Source organism: Colletotrichum tamarilloi (genome assembly GCF_030869305.1).
Source record: "Colletotrichum tamarilloi strain Tom-12 chromosome Unknown Scaffold_37.1, whole genome shotgun sequence".
In the NCBI taxonomy this organism is placed as follows: domain Eukaryota; kingdom Fungi; phylum Ascomycota; class Sordariomycetes; order Glomerellales; family Glomerellaceae; genus Colletotrichum; species Colletotrichum tamarilloi.
The window spans coordinates 125,273-139,175 of record NW_026849420.1 but is presented as its reverse complement, the minus strand read 5'-3'; the positions used below and the strand labels follow the sequence as shown (position 1 = coordinate 139,175).

Below are 13,903 nucleotides of genomic sequence, written 5' to 3'. Positions count from 1 at the left end.
GTACTGGGCCCTGGGGCCGCCAGCAGCGCACCGCAGCTAAGCCCGCGCTGAGAGCCACAAAGCGCCACCCCTGCTTGGTCAGAATTCCAGAGCCCAAGAAAATAAAGCTGCACCTTCCGGTCGCGTCACTTCCGCCCTACCCTCGAAACAATTTCTTTCTTCCCCCCATACCCAGAATAATCCTCCTCTTCTGACTCTCTTCTTTTCAAGTTCTTCATCTCGATTGCATCAATTCGCATCACAAAGAATCGATTCTTCAATTGTTCTCTGCGAAACCTTCGATTTGACCAAAATCCCCATCCCATTACACGCGTTTTATCGCCAAGCACACATCATATCATCACCTGACGATCATGCCTCCCAAGGCCGCCCCCAAGAAGGCTGCTGAGCCCAAAGCAGCACCGAAGAAGACTCCCCTCGCCAAGAAGGGCAACGAGATCACCAAGAAGCCTGCCGCGAAACCCGCTGGAAAGAAGGAAGCTACTACCAATGGCGCGACTGCCGCCTCCAAGAAGCGCAAGCTCGCCGAGGAGGAATCAGAAGTCGAAGCGTCCGAGGCCGAGGAGCCCGAGAAGACCGAGAAGCCTGCCCCCAAGAAGAACACCAAGAAGGCAGCAGAGCCTGCTGTGAAGAAGACCAAGACTACCGCTGCCGCCCCCAAGAAGAAGGCCGCGGCTGCCGAGGAGACCGAAGAGGAGCCCAAGGTCGCGAAGCCCGCAAAGAAGGTTGCCGCGAAGAAGGCCGAGCCCAAGAAGACTGCTGCCGCAAAGAAGACTGATGCCAAGCCCGCTGCTGATACCAAGAAGCGCAAGTCAAGCGAGGAGGCGACAGAAGACGAGAAGCCCAAGGCAAAGAAGTCAAAGACTGACACTGCTGAGGTCGACAGCCAGGCTACGGAATCGGCCAAGGCGACAGAGTCTGCGGATGAGGAGCCCGAGGCTGTCAAGCCTGCGAAGGCTACCAAGAAGGCCGCTGTCGCTGCCCCCAAGCCTCCCCCAGCCCACCCCCACAAGATTGGCAAGAAGATCAACTCTGCGCCGACCCAGATCCTCGATGTGTATGTATTCGGCGAGGGATCCTCTGGCGAGCTCGGTCTCGGCAGCAAGAAGCTTGACGGCAAGAAGGTTGTCGATGTCAAGCGCCCGAGATTGAACCCTAAGCTTGATGCCAAGGACGTCGGTGTTGTCCAAGTGGCCTGCGGTGGCATGCACGTCGTTGCTCTGACCAAGGACAACAAGATCCTCACATGGGGCGTCAACGACCAGGGCGCTCTTGGTCGCGACACCAACTGGGATGGAGGACTCCGCGACGCTGACGCCGAAGAGGAGGAAGACGACGAGGACGACTCCGGCATCAACCCCCACGAGAGCACGCCCACCGCCGTTGACGCGACGAACTTTGCTCCCGATGTCAAGTTCACTCAGGTCGTTGCCAGTGACAGTGCCACATTCGCCTTGACTGAGGATGGCAGGGTTTACGGATGGGGCACATTCAGAGTAAGCTATCTAGCCGCAGCATGAGGTGATAAGTAGCTAACATTCTCCAGTCGAGTGACGGTATCCTCGGTTTCACCGACAAGATCCAGATCCAGAAGACTCCCGCCTACCTTCCCACATTGAAGAACATCACGGCCCTTGCTGCCGGTTCCAACCACATTCTCGCTCTTGACGACAAGGGTGTCGTTGTCGCCTGGGGTTGCGGCCAGCAGAATCAGCTTGGGCGCCGTATCATCGAGCGCAACAAGCTTTCCTCCCTTATCCCCCAGAGCATGGGTCTTCCCAAGAACAAGGTTGACCGCATTGCTTGCGGATCCTACCACAGCTTTGCTCTTGGCAAGGATGGTGCCGTCTGGGCCTGGGGTCTCAACAACTTTGCCGAGACTGGTATTGAGATGGGTGCTGGCGAGGATGACGCTGTTGTTCTGCGTCCTACCATTGTCGAGTCGCTCAAGAACTACAAGATCAAGCAGATTGCTGGTGGCGAGCACCACTCTCTTGCTTGCACCGAGGACGGCAAGCTCTTGACCTGGGGACGTCTGGATGGCCACCAGGTCGGTATCCCTGTCGAGGAGCTGGATGCGGAAAGCGTCATTAAGGATGAGAGCAACAACCCCCGCATTCTCTCTAAGCCTACTGCTGTTGAGGGTAAGTTCACCTGTCCATTCCTTACCGAGTATCGCTAACGTAAGTCACTAGATATCGCAAAGTGTGTATACGTTGCCGCTGGTGTCGACAACAACTTTGCCATCGACGGAAAGGGCGAGGCTCACTCGTGGGGCTTCTCTGCCAACTACCAGACTGGTCAGGGCACGACTGAGGATATCGAGACCCCGACCACCATTGACAACACCGCTGTCCGCGGTAAGAAGCTCGTCTTCGCTGGCGCCGGTGGCCAGTACTCTATCCTGGGAGGTGTTGCCGACGTTCCCAAGGTCAACGGCTTCGCGCCTCAACCAGCCACCGGTGGTTTCAGACCTGTTTTCTAAGTCTCTTAGAGAAAAGGTTGAACCTTGACAGCGCGGCGGCGAGTTCCAAATAACAGCAAGCGGATACGACTGGCTTCTACAAGAACACGGATGATGAACGAGCAAGCGCCGCAATCACCAGAAATAAGAGGTGGACTCCATACATGAGCCGAGGCGGCATACCAATTCCAGTCGCGATGCTTTTTCCTTTGGTTCATTCTCAGCATGAGCCATTTTCACTCGCGGTACGATACATTCGTGCAACAATCTGATTTTGACGAGTTTCCGGTTTTTTCTCCAATGTCCCCTGAGCGGACTAATAGATTTTTTCTGGACGAGAGCGGCAGTGAGGCTTCGACTCGGCATGAACGGATGGGCAGGTATAGAAACGGCCTCGAAGGGGAGTCAAACTTATGATACCAACGAGGATTTTCTGCTCGACAAGGCCCCTCCTATTGTGTGCCTAGCGGAGTATCGTGACCGCCGCGGAGGCTGTTTGGCTATGGAGACTGATGATAGTCTCCTGTAATACTATGCTTGGTCTCGAGAAGTTATCAAGGTCTGATCCTCCCCTTTTCTTTACACTTGATGTGTATATTACGAGAGGATCTCCTAGCCCAGCATTGTGCATTTTTATCTTTTGAGCAGCATGGAAAACGGAAGGGATAGGAGGCATTGGACTATCAAAAAATTTATTTCTGGCTTCGTCTGAACATGATTAAAAGTATTGTACAATGACGTGAAGCATCGTCGGTCCTTTGGCTTCCGCCTCCTCTGGTAGCCGTGGGCATGCATCTGTCTGTTTCGTTGTCTTATTCGTCTATCGTGGCTCCTTTTTGGGCTCCTGTTGGCTCTCGCACCTCTCCCGTGGCTCCCACAACTTTCAACTTCCATGGTATACACCAAAATGCGCCGTGCCCTTGTTGGTATGATTGGCCCTCTACAGTTCCGGCGTTTTCGAGATTCCTCGCGTGGAACCAGTTTGCCTTTTTTTGGCGATTCTAAGGTTTTCCTTCATGTTGTCACCCTACCTGCTCAACCCTTCAGCCCAGCCGCCGCCTTGGCCAGAGACCCGCCGCTGCCCCTAGAGCTGAAAATACCCATGATACCGAATCCGACGTAAAATAGCGCAAGCGGGTACGCCACCAGCCCGCGCATACCCCTCATCCGTCCAACAGCGCAAAACATGCCCGAGGCGGAGTACGTGCACCAGAGGATAGCCATGGTGGTGAAGACGATACCGAGGGGCGTGTCCATGGGCATAAAGACGCCGAACACGCTGGTGGCCACCAGAGGGAGGAGGCAGTAGCCCAGCACGGAGGAGGAGCGAGTGAAGGTCAGGGTCGAGGAGAAGTGGCCCGCGGCGTTGCGCGACGGGTGGTCGTGGTGGGTGTCCGGGGCGCCGGGGTAGCCTCCGCCGACGGAGGAGACGGGCCCGCCGTATTGGGGTGCCTGGGGTGCTGTTGAGGGGTGGGCGTCGGTGGGCGTCATGAGGGAGAGGATTATGTGGAGGGAGGTGCTTCCGAGGAGGGCGAGGCCGTAGATGTAGCCGAAGTGGATTTTGCCGGAGAGAAGGAGGAAGGTGCCGTACTGAGAGAGGAGAGAGGTTAGCTTTGTATTTGTGGTAGGGAAGGGAGGTGAGGTTTTGGGTTTTGCAACGTACGGAGAGGACGAAGAGTAGGGGACCGAAGAGGTCTGCGTCGTCCATTAGGTGTTGGTCGATTCGGCGGAAGGGGTTCAGGACCGCCAGAGTCTGCAAATCATCGAAGGTCAGCCAAGATGCTCTCCCCATGTTCAGATCCATTCTTATAGAGGTTGGGGGAGCAAGTTCTCTCAATGCTTCACGCCCAATCGCGCATCACACCCAATAAAACACACCTTTGCCTGAATATGCCCAAAGTTGACCCCAAGCTCCTCGAGCAAGGGCGGCTCGCCATCATAGCCTTCAGTCGAAAAGGCCGCCAGCCAACCCGTGCGCAGACCGCCCTGCTCGCCCATGCGACCCGATACACCGACGCCGCCGCCAGGAGGGGCGCCAAAGGCTGCCGCACCGCCGAAGCCGCCTGCCGCGGCGGGTTGGGCTCCGTAGCCGTAGGAGGCCTGTTGTGGGGTTGCGTGGCCCGAGACGGCGCCGGCTGGGGAGTAGGAGGAGGGGTAGAACTGGAGGTTTTGGGCACCTCCTCCTCCGCCGCCGCCGCCGCCTCCTGCGCCGGGGCCGTAGGATTGTTGGGGTTGGTAGTAGTTTGACATCGTCTGCTGTGTATGTCGGATTTGAGAGGTTGAGGTTGAGGTATGTTTGGTATAGGTAAATTGGTTGGAGTGCCCTTTCGATTACTACCCCCTTGTCTGGAGTAGGCGCGCCTCGATTCCGTCTCGTTTCGTCGTCGGTTCGTGATAGGTGTCGTTGCAAATCTGGTTGCAATGGATTGTGTGTAGGATATAGGAGCTAGTCGTCGGTCGTGGGCTCGAGAGCCGTTTTGCGCCGGGGTTGCGAGGCGCGTTTGGGTGCGTGAGTGGACAGGTGGTACCTGGAGCTGGCGATATTGGAGACGTAGCTTCTTTCGAGGCTCACCACGTCAGTCAGGGCTGGTCGCTGGAGCTGTAGAGTGGGGCCGTGAAGCATCCTTCTTGCCTGAACCTTGAGGCATGTAAGTAATGCCTGTCAGGCACAGATGTTTATCGATAAGATAGCTCCGCTGATCCTGCTATCGATAAGATAACGTCTGATCATGTTTCCCTCGGACCTTTTCTTGACGACCCTGGACCGGCATTGCTTGTTCCCCAGTTCTCCAGTTCTTGTGGACGTAGCAGTGTATTATTCCACGAACACATTATGCATCAGTAGGATGAGATGAACTGCGGATAAAGCAACAGCTACGCATAAGTCACTAGATCATGTCATCATCCCGCTGAGATTGTCAACGTCACGCAATTCTCTCTTCTGCAACTTGCAAGCATCAGCTCCAGCAAGTGTTTGCCTCCAGAGAGCGAACAACGGCAGCCAATTCCTCTTCCATCTAGCGTCAAACAAAGCGCAAATTTCTGCCCGCCAGATTAGGCAAGCAATTCTTCCAAGGATGTTCGTCCGGGGATGAACGCTTCTTCTGCCAGCCCACATAACCCAATCCCCAACCAAACAATTCGCTTGTGGGCAGACTGCGGCAGTTTTCTGCTGCTCCTGACTCTCTTCACTGGAGCCCCTATCAACCCATGGCATCGGTAACTGGCCACGAGGTGACTGGGCCGCCAAGCATCACGGCAGTGGACTTCCATCTCCACTCAAAACACGCAGAACCAGAAGTTCTGGACAACATCGCGAGGTCAGAGAGTGCATGCGCTCTCCAAGATGGACAAGTTTCCCTTGTTCTCATCTCATTCTAAGGTGATTATGCTATCACTAAATAGACATTTGGTCCTCGGGCATGTTTCGTTCGAAAAGCCGACCATTTGGTGTCGTGACATTGCTCAACTGAGTCGTGTGCCTGCTCAATACGATTTAAAGCCCTAGTCAACGTTCCATCGAGTCCGTGTACGGCTGCTCTCCGAGATGGTGGACTGAGATCTTCCGGTCGAGGCTCTCTCCGGTGCCCGAGGAAGTGGTGCGAGCTGCTTTTCCGTCGGGGTCGCTGGTGTACTGTCCTCCCTCGTGGCTCATAAACCGCGTATTACCTTCTTCAACAACCTCGACCGCATCCCTAGTAAGCCCAGGGAACCCCTCGTTCATGCGGTCCTGGGAATCTCTCGATTGCCGGGATTTCTATCCCACGGAGATGTCGATGGATCCTACCTCGAAGCCAGGTCTCCATCAATGAGGCGGCCCTACGGTGGTGGAGTTTGTTTTCCACCAACGGGAGGACGGTCTGCTTTCTAGCCCAATTTAACAAGGGGGTCAATGGTGGTTGCGAATAGAATGCCACGGCCTGGATAGCAGCTGTCTGCAACGAAAGTACAGCGTTACTTTCATCATGACCTAGACTGACAGCTCTCAGAGACGAGGGCTCCCTGTTGACGATGCGAAGTTTGTATTTAAGCTTGATGGCAGCCGGCTAATCGGCAAGAGCTGATCCCTCTCGATCAGTCTTCACTGCTGCAGTCATTCATTCCTTACCTTGCAATTGGTCTTTTTGGTTTTTCAACAGCAAACATGGGTCTCTACAGGTTCCTCATCGCCATCCTCCCGGTCGTCTTGGCCGCGGACCTCTACGTCGCGCCCGCCGGCTCAGATAGCGCTGCCGGGACTCTCGCTGCTCCTCTCAAGTCCATCCAAGTTGCAGTCGACAAGGCCGTTGCCGGCGACACCATCTACCTCCGTGCCGGCACATACTCGCCCACGACTAACATCAAGATCACCAAGAGCGGCACCTCCGCCAAGCCCTATACCCTGACGGCTTACAACGATGAGGCCGTCACCATCGACGGAGAGGCTTTGCCCGGCACCCCCGGCGCTCTCGACTCCTCTCTTGCCAACGCCGACCGTGGTGTTCTTCACATCGAGGGGGCCAACTACTGGAAGTTTTACAAGTTGACCATCATCAACGGCCCCTACGGTGTCTACCTCCGCGACGGATCCAACAACTACTTTGAGCGCATCGTCACCCACGACAACTACGAGACGGGCTTCCAGATGCAGGGCTCCCTGAGCAACAACCAGGTCATCTACCTCGACTCCTACCGCAACCGCGACCCCCGCAAGAACGGCGAGAGCGCCGACGGCTTCGCCTGCAAGGAGGGCTCCGGCACGGGTAACATTCTGAAGGGCGCTCGTCTTTGGGAGAACGTTGACGACGGTTTGGACCTTTGGTTAGTTATATCTTCCCACATTCCCCAAGCCCACCTAAACACCCGCTAATAAACATAACAACAGGGAGTTCAAGTCCCCCGTCACCATCATGGACACCATCTCATGGGGCAACGGCGTGAACCGCTGGGGCTTCACCGACTTCCAGGGCGACGGCAACGGCTTCAAGCTGGGCGGCGGCGACGCCGCCGACGTCGGCTCGGCGAACCACGTCATCACCAACAGCATCGCCTTCAACAACGTGGCCAAGGGCTTCACCGACAACAAGCAGCCCGGCAACTTCCAGTTCACACGCAACACAGCCTACAACAACGGCGCCGTCGGCTTCCAGACCATCACGACCAAGTCGACGCTCAAGAGCAATGTCGCCGCCGCCAACTCGGCGACCACGGCCAAGTCGGGACAGACGTCGCTCGTCAGCGGCACCACCAGCAGCGGCAACTCGTGGGACGGCAGCGCGACCTGGTCCGCTTCGAGCTTCAAGAGCGTCGATGTTAGCTTGGTTAAGGGTGCGCGCCAGGCCAACGGCAAGATTGTGGCGAGCAACTTCTTGATTCCTACCTCTGGTGAGGCCATTGGTGCCACCACCACCTGGTCCTAGATCTCGTTTTCACGTCTTGGAACATACTATCTTATCCCGTAAATAATTCATCTGTACATACTTAGACTGCCATAGAGCGGAGTACATAAACCGACCAGTACATATCCTCTTACCTAGAAGACTCTTCTGCCTTATTCAGCGCTAGAGATTTTGCCTGAATGATTTGTCTCCTGGAAGCTTCGGAATGGTTGCTACTCAGTCACGGAGACTGATGTACCAAGATTCTGAACAGTCGGGTCGGCCTAGTAACCCCTCGAGGTTGTGCTGTGAATGCCTGCGCCAACTCCTATTCTTCATCGTGCTCTCTATGCAACAAACAACATGAGCATCAGACACTCGAGGTGAAATCAAGGTTCCATGGGTATGCAGTGCCGTCGAGACGTTGAAAGAGAGCACAAGCGCAGCGGAACATTTCGACGATGGACTCAAACTCAAAATCAAGCCCCGTGCCCTGTTGACAAGGGGAATCCATTGCTCATTTCCCGCGAGCATCAGGGTGAATAACAAGCCACAGGAGAGGCGGCCTACTTGAATCAGTGTTGTGGCTGAGGATAGCACATGTGGCGCAGTATGCACGGAAGGCCCGAGAAAAAAGTTGTCGGCGCCCGGCCAAACCCGCTCCTCCGAAGTGCAGGAAGCTCGGAATTTCTCGTCGGCAATTTCCATGTCGTCGATGGATTTTTTTGGATAGGTTGCGAGCCATCCTTACGCCCAGCGCCCCCCCGTACCAGCCAAGCTGTACTGAACACGCGCGACATCGCATCTCGGGTCCCTGTATACCGTGCGATCAGTCATCGAGCACCGATCCGCCTCCATCAACAACATCTCTACCGTCCTTCGCGCAGAGGCTACTAATACAGCAAACATGGTGAGTTCGCCTCAAGCTTTCCCCTCCTACCCTACTCTCTCTCTCTCTCGCGCGCGCCCTTCCGAACCGAATGCGCCGCCAGAGCTCACCAACCTCATACCGATCCTGCGAAGCGAAACCCGACTAACCCTCGCAACCTCTAGGCCTACCGCCTTATCACCCAAGTCGTCTTCGTCGGCACCCGCATCGTCGGTCGCTCCTTCGCCGCAGCCTACAAGCAAGCGCAGGCCTCCTCCGAGTACGCCCGCGCGCAAGCCAAGAACGGCAACGCACCCGCCGGCACAAAGGGTGCCGGCTCCGGCGGCTCGGGCATGACCCTCGACGAGGCGTGCAAGATCCTCAACGTCGAGGCACCCGGCAAGAACGGTGCCGACGCCAACCCGGGCGAGGTCATGGAGCGCTTCAAGAAGCTGTTCGACGTCAACGATCCCAAGAAGGGCGGCAGCTTCTACCTCCAGAGCAAGGTGCTCCGGGCGAGGGAGAGGTTGGAAAAGGAGATTGGGCCGCTGGTGGAGAAGGAGGAGGTCGAGGCTGAGGTGAAGGAAGGCTTCAAGCCCAAGATTTACAAGGACCGGTGAACTGCCACCGCGAGAACTGCGGCGGCGGCGGCGGCAGGACGGTCGTCACGAGGACGCTGACGCAGTAACGGACGACGAAGGCTTCTCCTGCGACGAGCGATCTTAGGCCGGGCCAGACCGAACCGATGTACGAACGGACCCCGACGGAGGGATGGGAGGGGGTATGACCACTGAGCGTGCTCTGCCAAAGAGCTGCTCGAGGGTCAGAAAACTGTATTGGAACAAACTTCACTCGACTCCGCATGGCATGGCGTTTTTAGGAGGCGGAATCTCTTTTTTGATTATTTTGGCGCGCGCGCTCACGGCACCGCCAGCATTGGCACGGTTAGACGATAAAAGGGGGCTTTGCGTGAAGAAAATTTGTTAATACTACTGTACTATAAAACATGATGGGAAGAGAAGGAGAAAGAGAGACGGGGGACTTCGGACCGATGGGAAGAGGTCTTTAGAGAATGCAAACACCATATTGCTACTCATGCATAGAGCCAATGAAATGCGTCTCACGCTTGATTGAGTTGTTGACTGGTGGCTCAACGTTGCTTGGATTCTGGCATTTTTTCACGGCTTTGGGTGAGCATGTTCCAGTGTCATGCTGACCGACCGGGCACATGAATTTTGACTTATTCAATCCTTTTCAATATACATTATCTCATTATTTCGAGCAGCCAACCGCCCCTCCGATACTTGGCCTACATCAAGTACTTCACAACAACGCAGGACATCCATCCCCACCCATCAATACAGAACTCCATGCCTCAAATTTCTGACCAAACACAAAAAAGTAAACTGATCGCGATGATCAGTTTCGGGTAATTGCCCAGAGGCGGATTCGAACCGCCGTCAACACGGATCGCTGTATAGAAGAACCACAACGTATCATCCTAACCAACTAGACGATCTGGGCGAATTGAAGCTTGCACGCATCCCCTTGGTGGGGGAGGAAACTTGGTTGACAGATCCGCTCGGAAACGGGTCTATGGACGGACTCTCAAGTGAGGTGGGAGACGAGATGCGTGAGGGCTTACGCGTGGTGGAGCAAGTGGATGTATTCCTTCAGGGCTGCATGGAAGTCTCGTGCAAGACTTGAGAAATGGGTAGAAGAAATATGGCTTTAGAAGTTGTTGCTCAGACTCGAATGGTTTGATTGAAATGCGTGCTGTTGTTCTTGATGGGGCTTGACTGCGTTGCTAGGGTTGAATTTCGAAGAGCCCTCGAACGACAAGTCTATGATCTCGCGAATCTCAAGACACTGAGAGATGATAACTCGAGACGGAAAGGTATAGTACGAATTACATCCAATGAACAATACCATTTTTCTCATTCCACGCCATGAAGAGGGTCATCAGCAGCTAGGTTTTCGTCAGGCATGTCAATTATGCCTGGTCGTTCATCTGCGAGACATATGACTGTTGACCATATTCAGAGCCTCAGATAAATCATCCGTTTTGACCCTTTCCATATACTGCGCCCCATTCTCACTTTGCATCTGGACCTCCCCAGTTCCAGAACCCCGAGCAGCCCTCCGTCGCTCGACAACCAGCCACCGCGACGCTGTCACAACAGCCCGGACAATATCCACAAAGTTGAGGGCATCCTTCAACGCTCTCCATTGGAAGCCCCGCGCAGAGACGCTGGTCTTGGCGTTAGGCCGAGTAGAGCCGTCAGCTCCATCCCAAACGCCGCATGCATCCTGCTCTTCTGCTCCTGCCCGTCCATACGCAGTCTCAGGCTGCTGAGGCCAGACTTCTCGGCTTCTTACAGGGATGATTCGCGTCGCAGAGTTCTGATCTGTGCCCTGCCCATCTTCGTCGCCGGTATTGTGTCTGTTTTTTTGCGGTGCGGCTGGGTCTTTGTAGATGGAGTAGGGGTAGGCATAAAGGTGGAGGATCGATACGGCTGCCATCTCGAAGCAGAGGAGTGTGTTGGGAAAACCGACTGCCCATGACGGGTGCGAGATGTATGCTGTTGGTTTCAATGGACCACCGTCGCCTGTGAGGAACTCGAAGATGCCCTGGTGTCGCTTCGGCGTCAGCGTACGTTCATAGTAGACAGGCGGCCAGGAGAGGACGTTGTTGGAAACCACCTATCTAGGGAGAAGGAATTTGCACTCACGGTCTGAACGTAGAATAGAAACACCACCAGCTTGATGGCGAGGAACTTGAGCAGAGGTCGATGCTGGGCCATCTCCTTTGAGGTTTGATGGTAGAATTGCAGCAGGCACATCATGGCTGTGACGAGGGACAAGATCTCAATGACCATGACCTATTCGTAGTCAGTGTCTCTAGTCTTCGCTCTCTACCATGTTCGACCCTCGAGAATCTTGTCTTGTCTTCACTGAGGTCTAACTCACCCAGATCTTGGCATGACTAGGATCCTTGGATTCCTTGCAATACACGTCCGCCGCTTCCGTGATGCATTTTGTGAGAGCGCCGAAGAACTTGACAGTACAGAACTGGAAGACACCGAACCAAACAATCTACCAAAAATTAGTTAGACGCAGACTATATAAGAGGCACCATGATTATGAGCTGGGTTCACTCACGTTGAACCATTTCAGGCCGTCCTCAGTTTGTCCCTTTTTGTTTCTTCCGACATGTTTGACAAAGAACCGTGTGGGATTGAGCCACTTCTTCGGCTCCGCCAAGTTGAAGACCCGGCGTAGTGTATTCAGATCGGGATGCAGCAGCTGGCAGAGTAACAGGAAGAAGGACGTGATGACTAAGGACTCGTAGAACTCGTAAACGCTTCCGATGTACACCTGCTTCTTGTAAAAGATGATACTCAGGCTGCATGCGATGGAGTAGACTGGGACCATCAACAGGATCCGGATTATTCTGTGCAACAATGTCTTTTTGTCAGAACCCACGAACGATCTATGATGGGAGAGTGTTAGAGAACGAGATATGCGGAACTCACTGCTTCTGTTCTTTGGGTTTCGTGTAGTTGCTCGCGTGTCTGAAGATGAGGTATGCCGTAGCACAACAGGCGACTATGGTTGCTCCTGCTGATAGAGATATCAACAGGCCGTGGACTCGGATACCGCCACCGAGCTTCTGTTCGATAACTTGCAGTAGATTTGTCAGACGTGCCTTCGACCGATGTTGTCATATATCTTAACGTACTTGGAACATCCAGAGGATGCTCTTTGCATTTCGCCATTGAATCTTCAGGACGGTCCAATTCCGTAGTGTCACTCTCGAGTCAAACGGTCCAGGATCTCGGCTCGCGTCTTCGTTCAGATCACAAGGGGAGTCACCTTCGGCTTCGTAGGTTTTCGCGCTCTTCCGTGCTCTCTATCCTCCCGATCCTTCTCTTATGGCTGTCCTTTTATTGTTTCTGGTTGCCTTCTCTTTGTGATGACTGTCAATGAGATAGTATAATAAGACAGATTGTCTGAGATAAAACCAGATTTGAAAGAGCGAGATACCAGTACAATATCCAGAGCAGATACTGAAAGAAAACAATTATGAAAGGCTACACGGAATTGGCAATGAGAACATACATCCTGCGCCTCTGGAGCCCAGGCTTTCTTATCAAGTGAGTAAAAGCTTAGGTAAGTACATGAAAGGACCAATCTCACCCAAGCTTTCTGCGTTCTCTTGGCATCGTAGCCAATTATTACCTTACCTATCCTAACGAGACAAAACCTGACGGATCTGCGGGCCTAAGATCATAGGAACCAATGGACTTTCGAATGTCCTGAACTAGGCAGATTGAATAGCTCTCTCCCCCATTTTACAGCCTTTGCCTAGCCGTACTATCCGCTGACTTACTCGTGTAATTGTAACTTTACACGCAGACGTTGGCTTAAAAATCTCTTGGAATATTAAGGTTTCGTTACAAAGCCCAGGCGCGAACGCAGTGACAAGGGTCAAACCCCCACTAGGCTGAGCCGTCATAGCCACACTTCACACGTCAACGGGAGATTCGGGAAGACCCGTTCGTATATCTAACGGCATAACCCAGTCTCGGCAAGGAGTAATCCGTTTGGTCGATGTCCATTTGCCCTTGGTTATAGAGTACCTGATTCGTCCGCTTTTGCCCCATACGGTTGTAAACGCGACGGAACCCGAGTTACGAACACGAGATACGAGCTAGGCAGTTCGTTAGTTACAGACTCGCTTGCTCCAGAATTTGGGGGTTGACAGATCTGCCTTGCTAGGCCTTGGCGGCTTCGAGTGCCGGCTTCCCCTAAATAGGCATTTGCTCGAATCTTGCACTATGTGACATTAGTTACCGTACCCGTAGCTGAGACACGGACTTCGGTCTCTAACTACAGGCCCTGGTTGAAGATTGTAATATCGTTACCCGCGTAAAGTGCGAGCTATCATTGGTTCTGCCTACCGTAGCCTGCGCTTCCAGTGGCTGGTTTTTATGTTCATCCTACCCCACGATCATGACACAGCCCCATAAGTTATCTTGGTGGACAGTCTGTAGTTTAAAGCAAAGCATGAGGCGGGATTGAGAGACTTTAAAGACTCCGGAGCCGTACGGAGCTTGAGTCAGTGTTTGTCAATGCAAGTTACAGTGCCTGAACATCGTGAGCCTCGATGCTGACTGGTCAAAAGTTTCGGCTCCCACCGCTTAGCAAAGT

At 54.0% G+C, this 13,903-nt stretch overlaps 6 protein-coding genes across 6 annotated transcripts; 3 read left to right on the top strand and 3 right to left on the bottom strand.

Annotated features, from left to right (window-relative positions):
• Positions 1 to 353: 353 nt before the first annotated feature.
• Positions 354 to 2,485, top strand: CTAM01_09415 (GDP/GTP exchange factor; the record flags this gene model as incomplete). Its single annotated transcript, XM_060525434.1, has 3 exons — positions 354 to 1,496; positions 1,547 to 2,144; positions 2,196 to 2,485. The coding sequence occupies 3 exons, from the start codon at positions 354 to 356 to the stop codon at positions 2,483 to 2,485; spliced, it is 2,031 nt and encodes a 676-aa protein (XP_060379890.1).
• A 1,014-nt stretch (positions 2,486 to 3,499) lies between these two features.
• On the bottom strand, positions 3,500 to 4,714 carry CTAM01_09414 (Yip1 domain-containing protein; the record flags this gene model as incomplete). The annotated part of the gene is made up of 3 exons (XM_060525433.1): positions 3,500 to 4,054; positions 4,128 to 4,217; positions 4,343 to 4,714. The coding sequence occupies 3 exons, from the start codon at positions 4,712 to 4,714 to the stop codon at positions 3,500 to 3,502; spliced, it is 1,017 nt and encodes a 338-aa protein (XP_060379889.1).
• Positions 4,715 to 5,972: 1,258 nt separating this feature from the next.
• Positions 5,973 to 6,188, bottom strand: CTAM01_09413 (uncharacterized protein; the record flags this gene model as incomplete). The annotated part of the gene is made up of 1 exon (XM_060525432.1): positions 5,973 to 6,188. One exon carries the CDS (start codon positions 6,186 to 6,188, stop codon positions 5,973 to 5,975), a length of 216 nt encoding a protein of 71 aa, XP_060379888.1.
• Positions 6,189 to 6,608: 420 nt separating this feature from the next.
• On the top strand, positions 6,609 to 7,863 carry CTAM01_09412 (pectate lyase L; the record flags this gene model as incomplete). The annotated part of the gene is made up of 2 exons (XM_060525431.1): positions 6,609 to 7,264; positions 7,329 to 7,863. The coding sequence occupies 2 exons, from the start codon at positions 6,609 to 6,611 to the stop codon at positions 7,861 to 7,863; spliced, it is 1,191 nt and encodes a 396-aa protein (XP_060379887.1).
• Positions 7,864 to 8,728: 865 nt separating this feature from the next.
• On the top strand, positions 8,729 to 9,309 carry CTAM01_09411 (uncharacterized protein; the record flags this gene model as incomplete). The annotated part of the gene is made up of 2 exons (XM_060525430.1): positions 8,729 to 8,731; positions 8,875 to 9,309. The coding sequence occupies 2 exons, from the start codon at positions 8,729 to 8,731 to the stop codon at positions 9,307 to 9,309; spliced, it is 438 nt and encodes a 145-aa protein (XP_060379886.1).
• A 1,387-nt stretch (positions 9,310 to 10,696) lies between these two features.
• Positions 10,697 to 12,468, bottom strand: CTAM01_09410 (uncharacterized protein; the record flags this gene model as incomplete). Its single annotated transcript, XM_060525429.1, has 6 exons — positions 10,697 to 11,320; positions 11,422 to 11,571; positions 11,660 to 11,785; positions 11,852 to 12,143; positions 12,226 to 12,373; positions 12,432 to 12,468. 6 exons carry the CDS (start codon positions 12,466 to 12,468, stop codon positions 10,697 to 10,699), a joined length of 1,377 nt encoding a protein of 458 aa, XP_060379885.1.
• Positions 12,469 to 13,903: the final 1,435 nt, after the last annotated feature.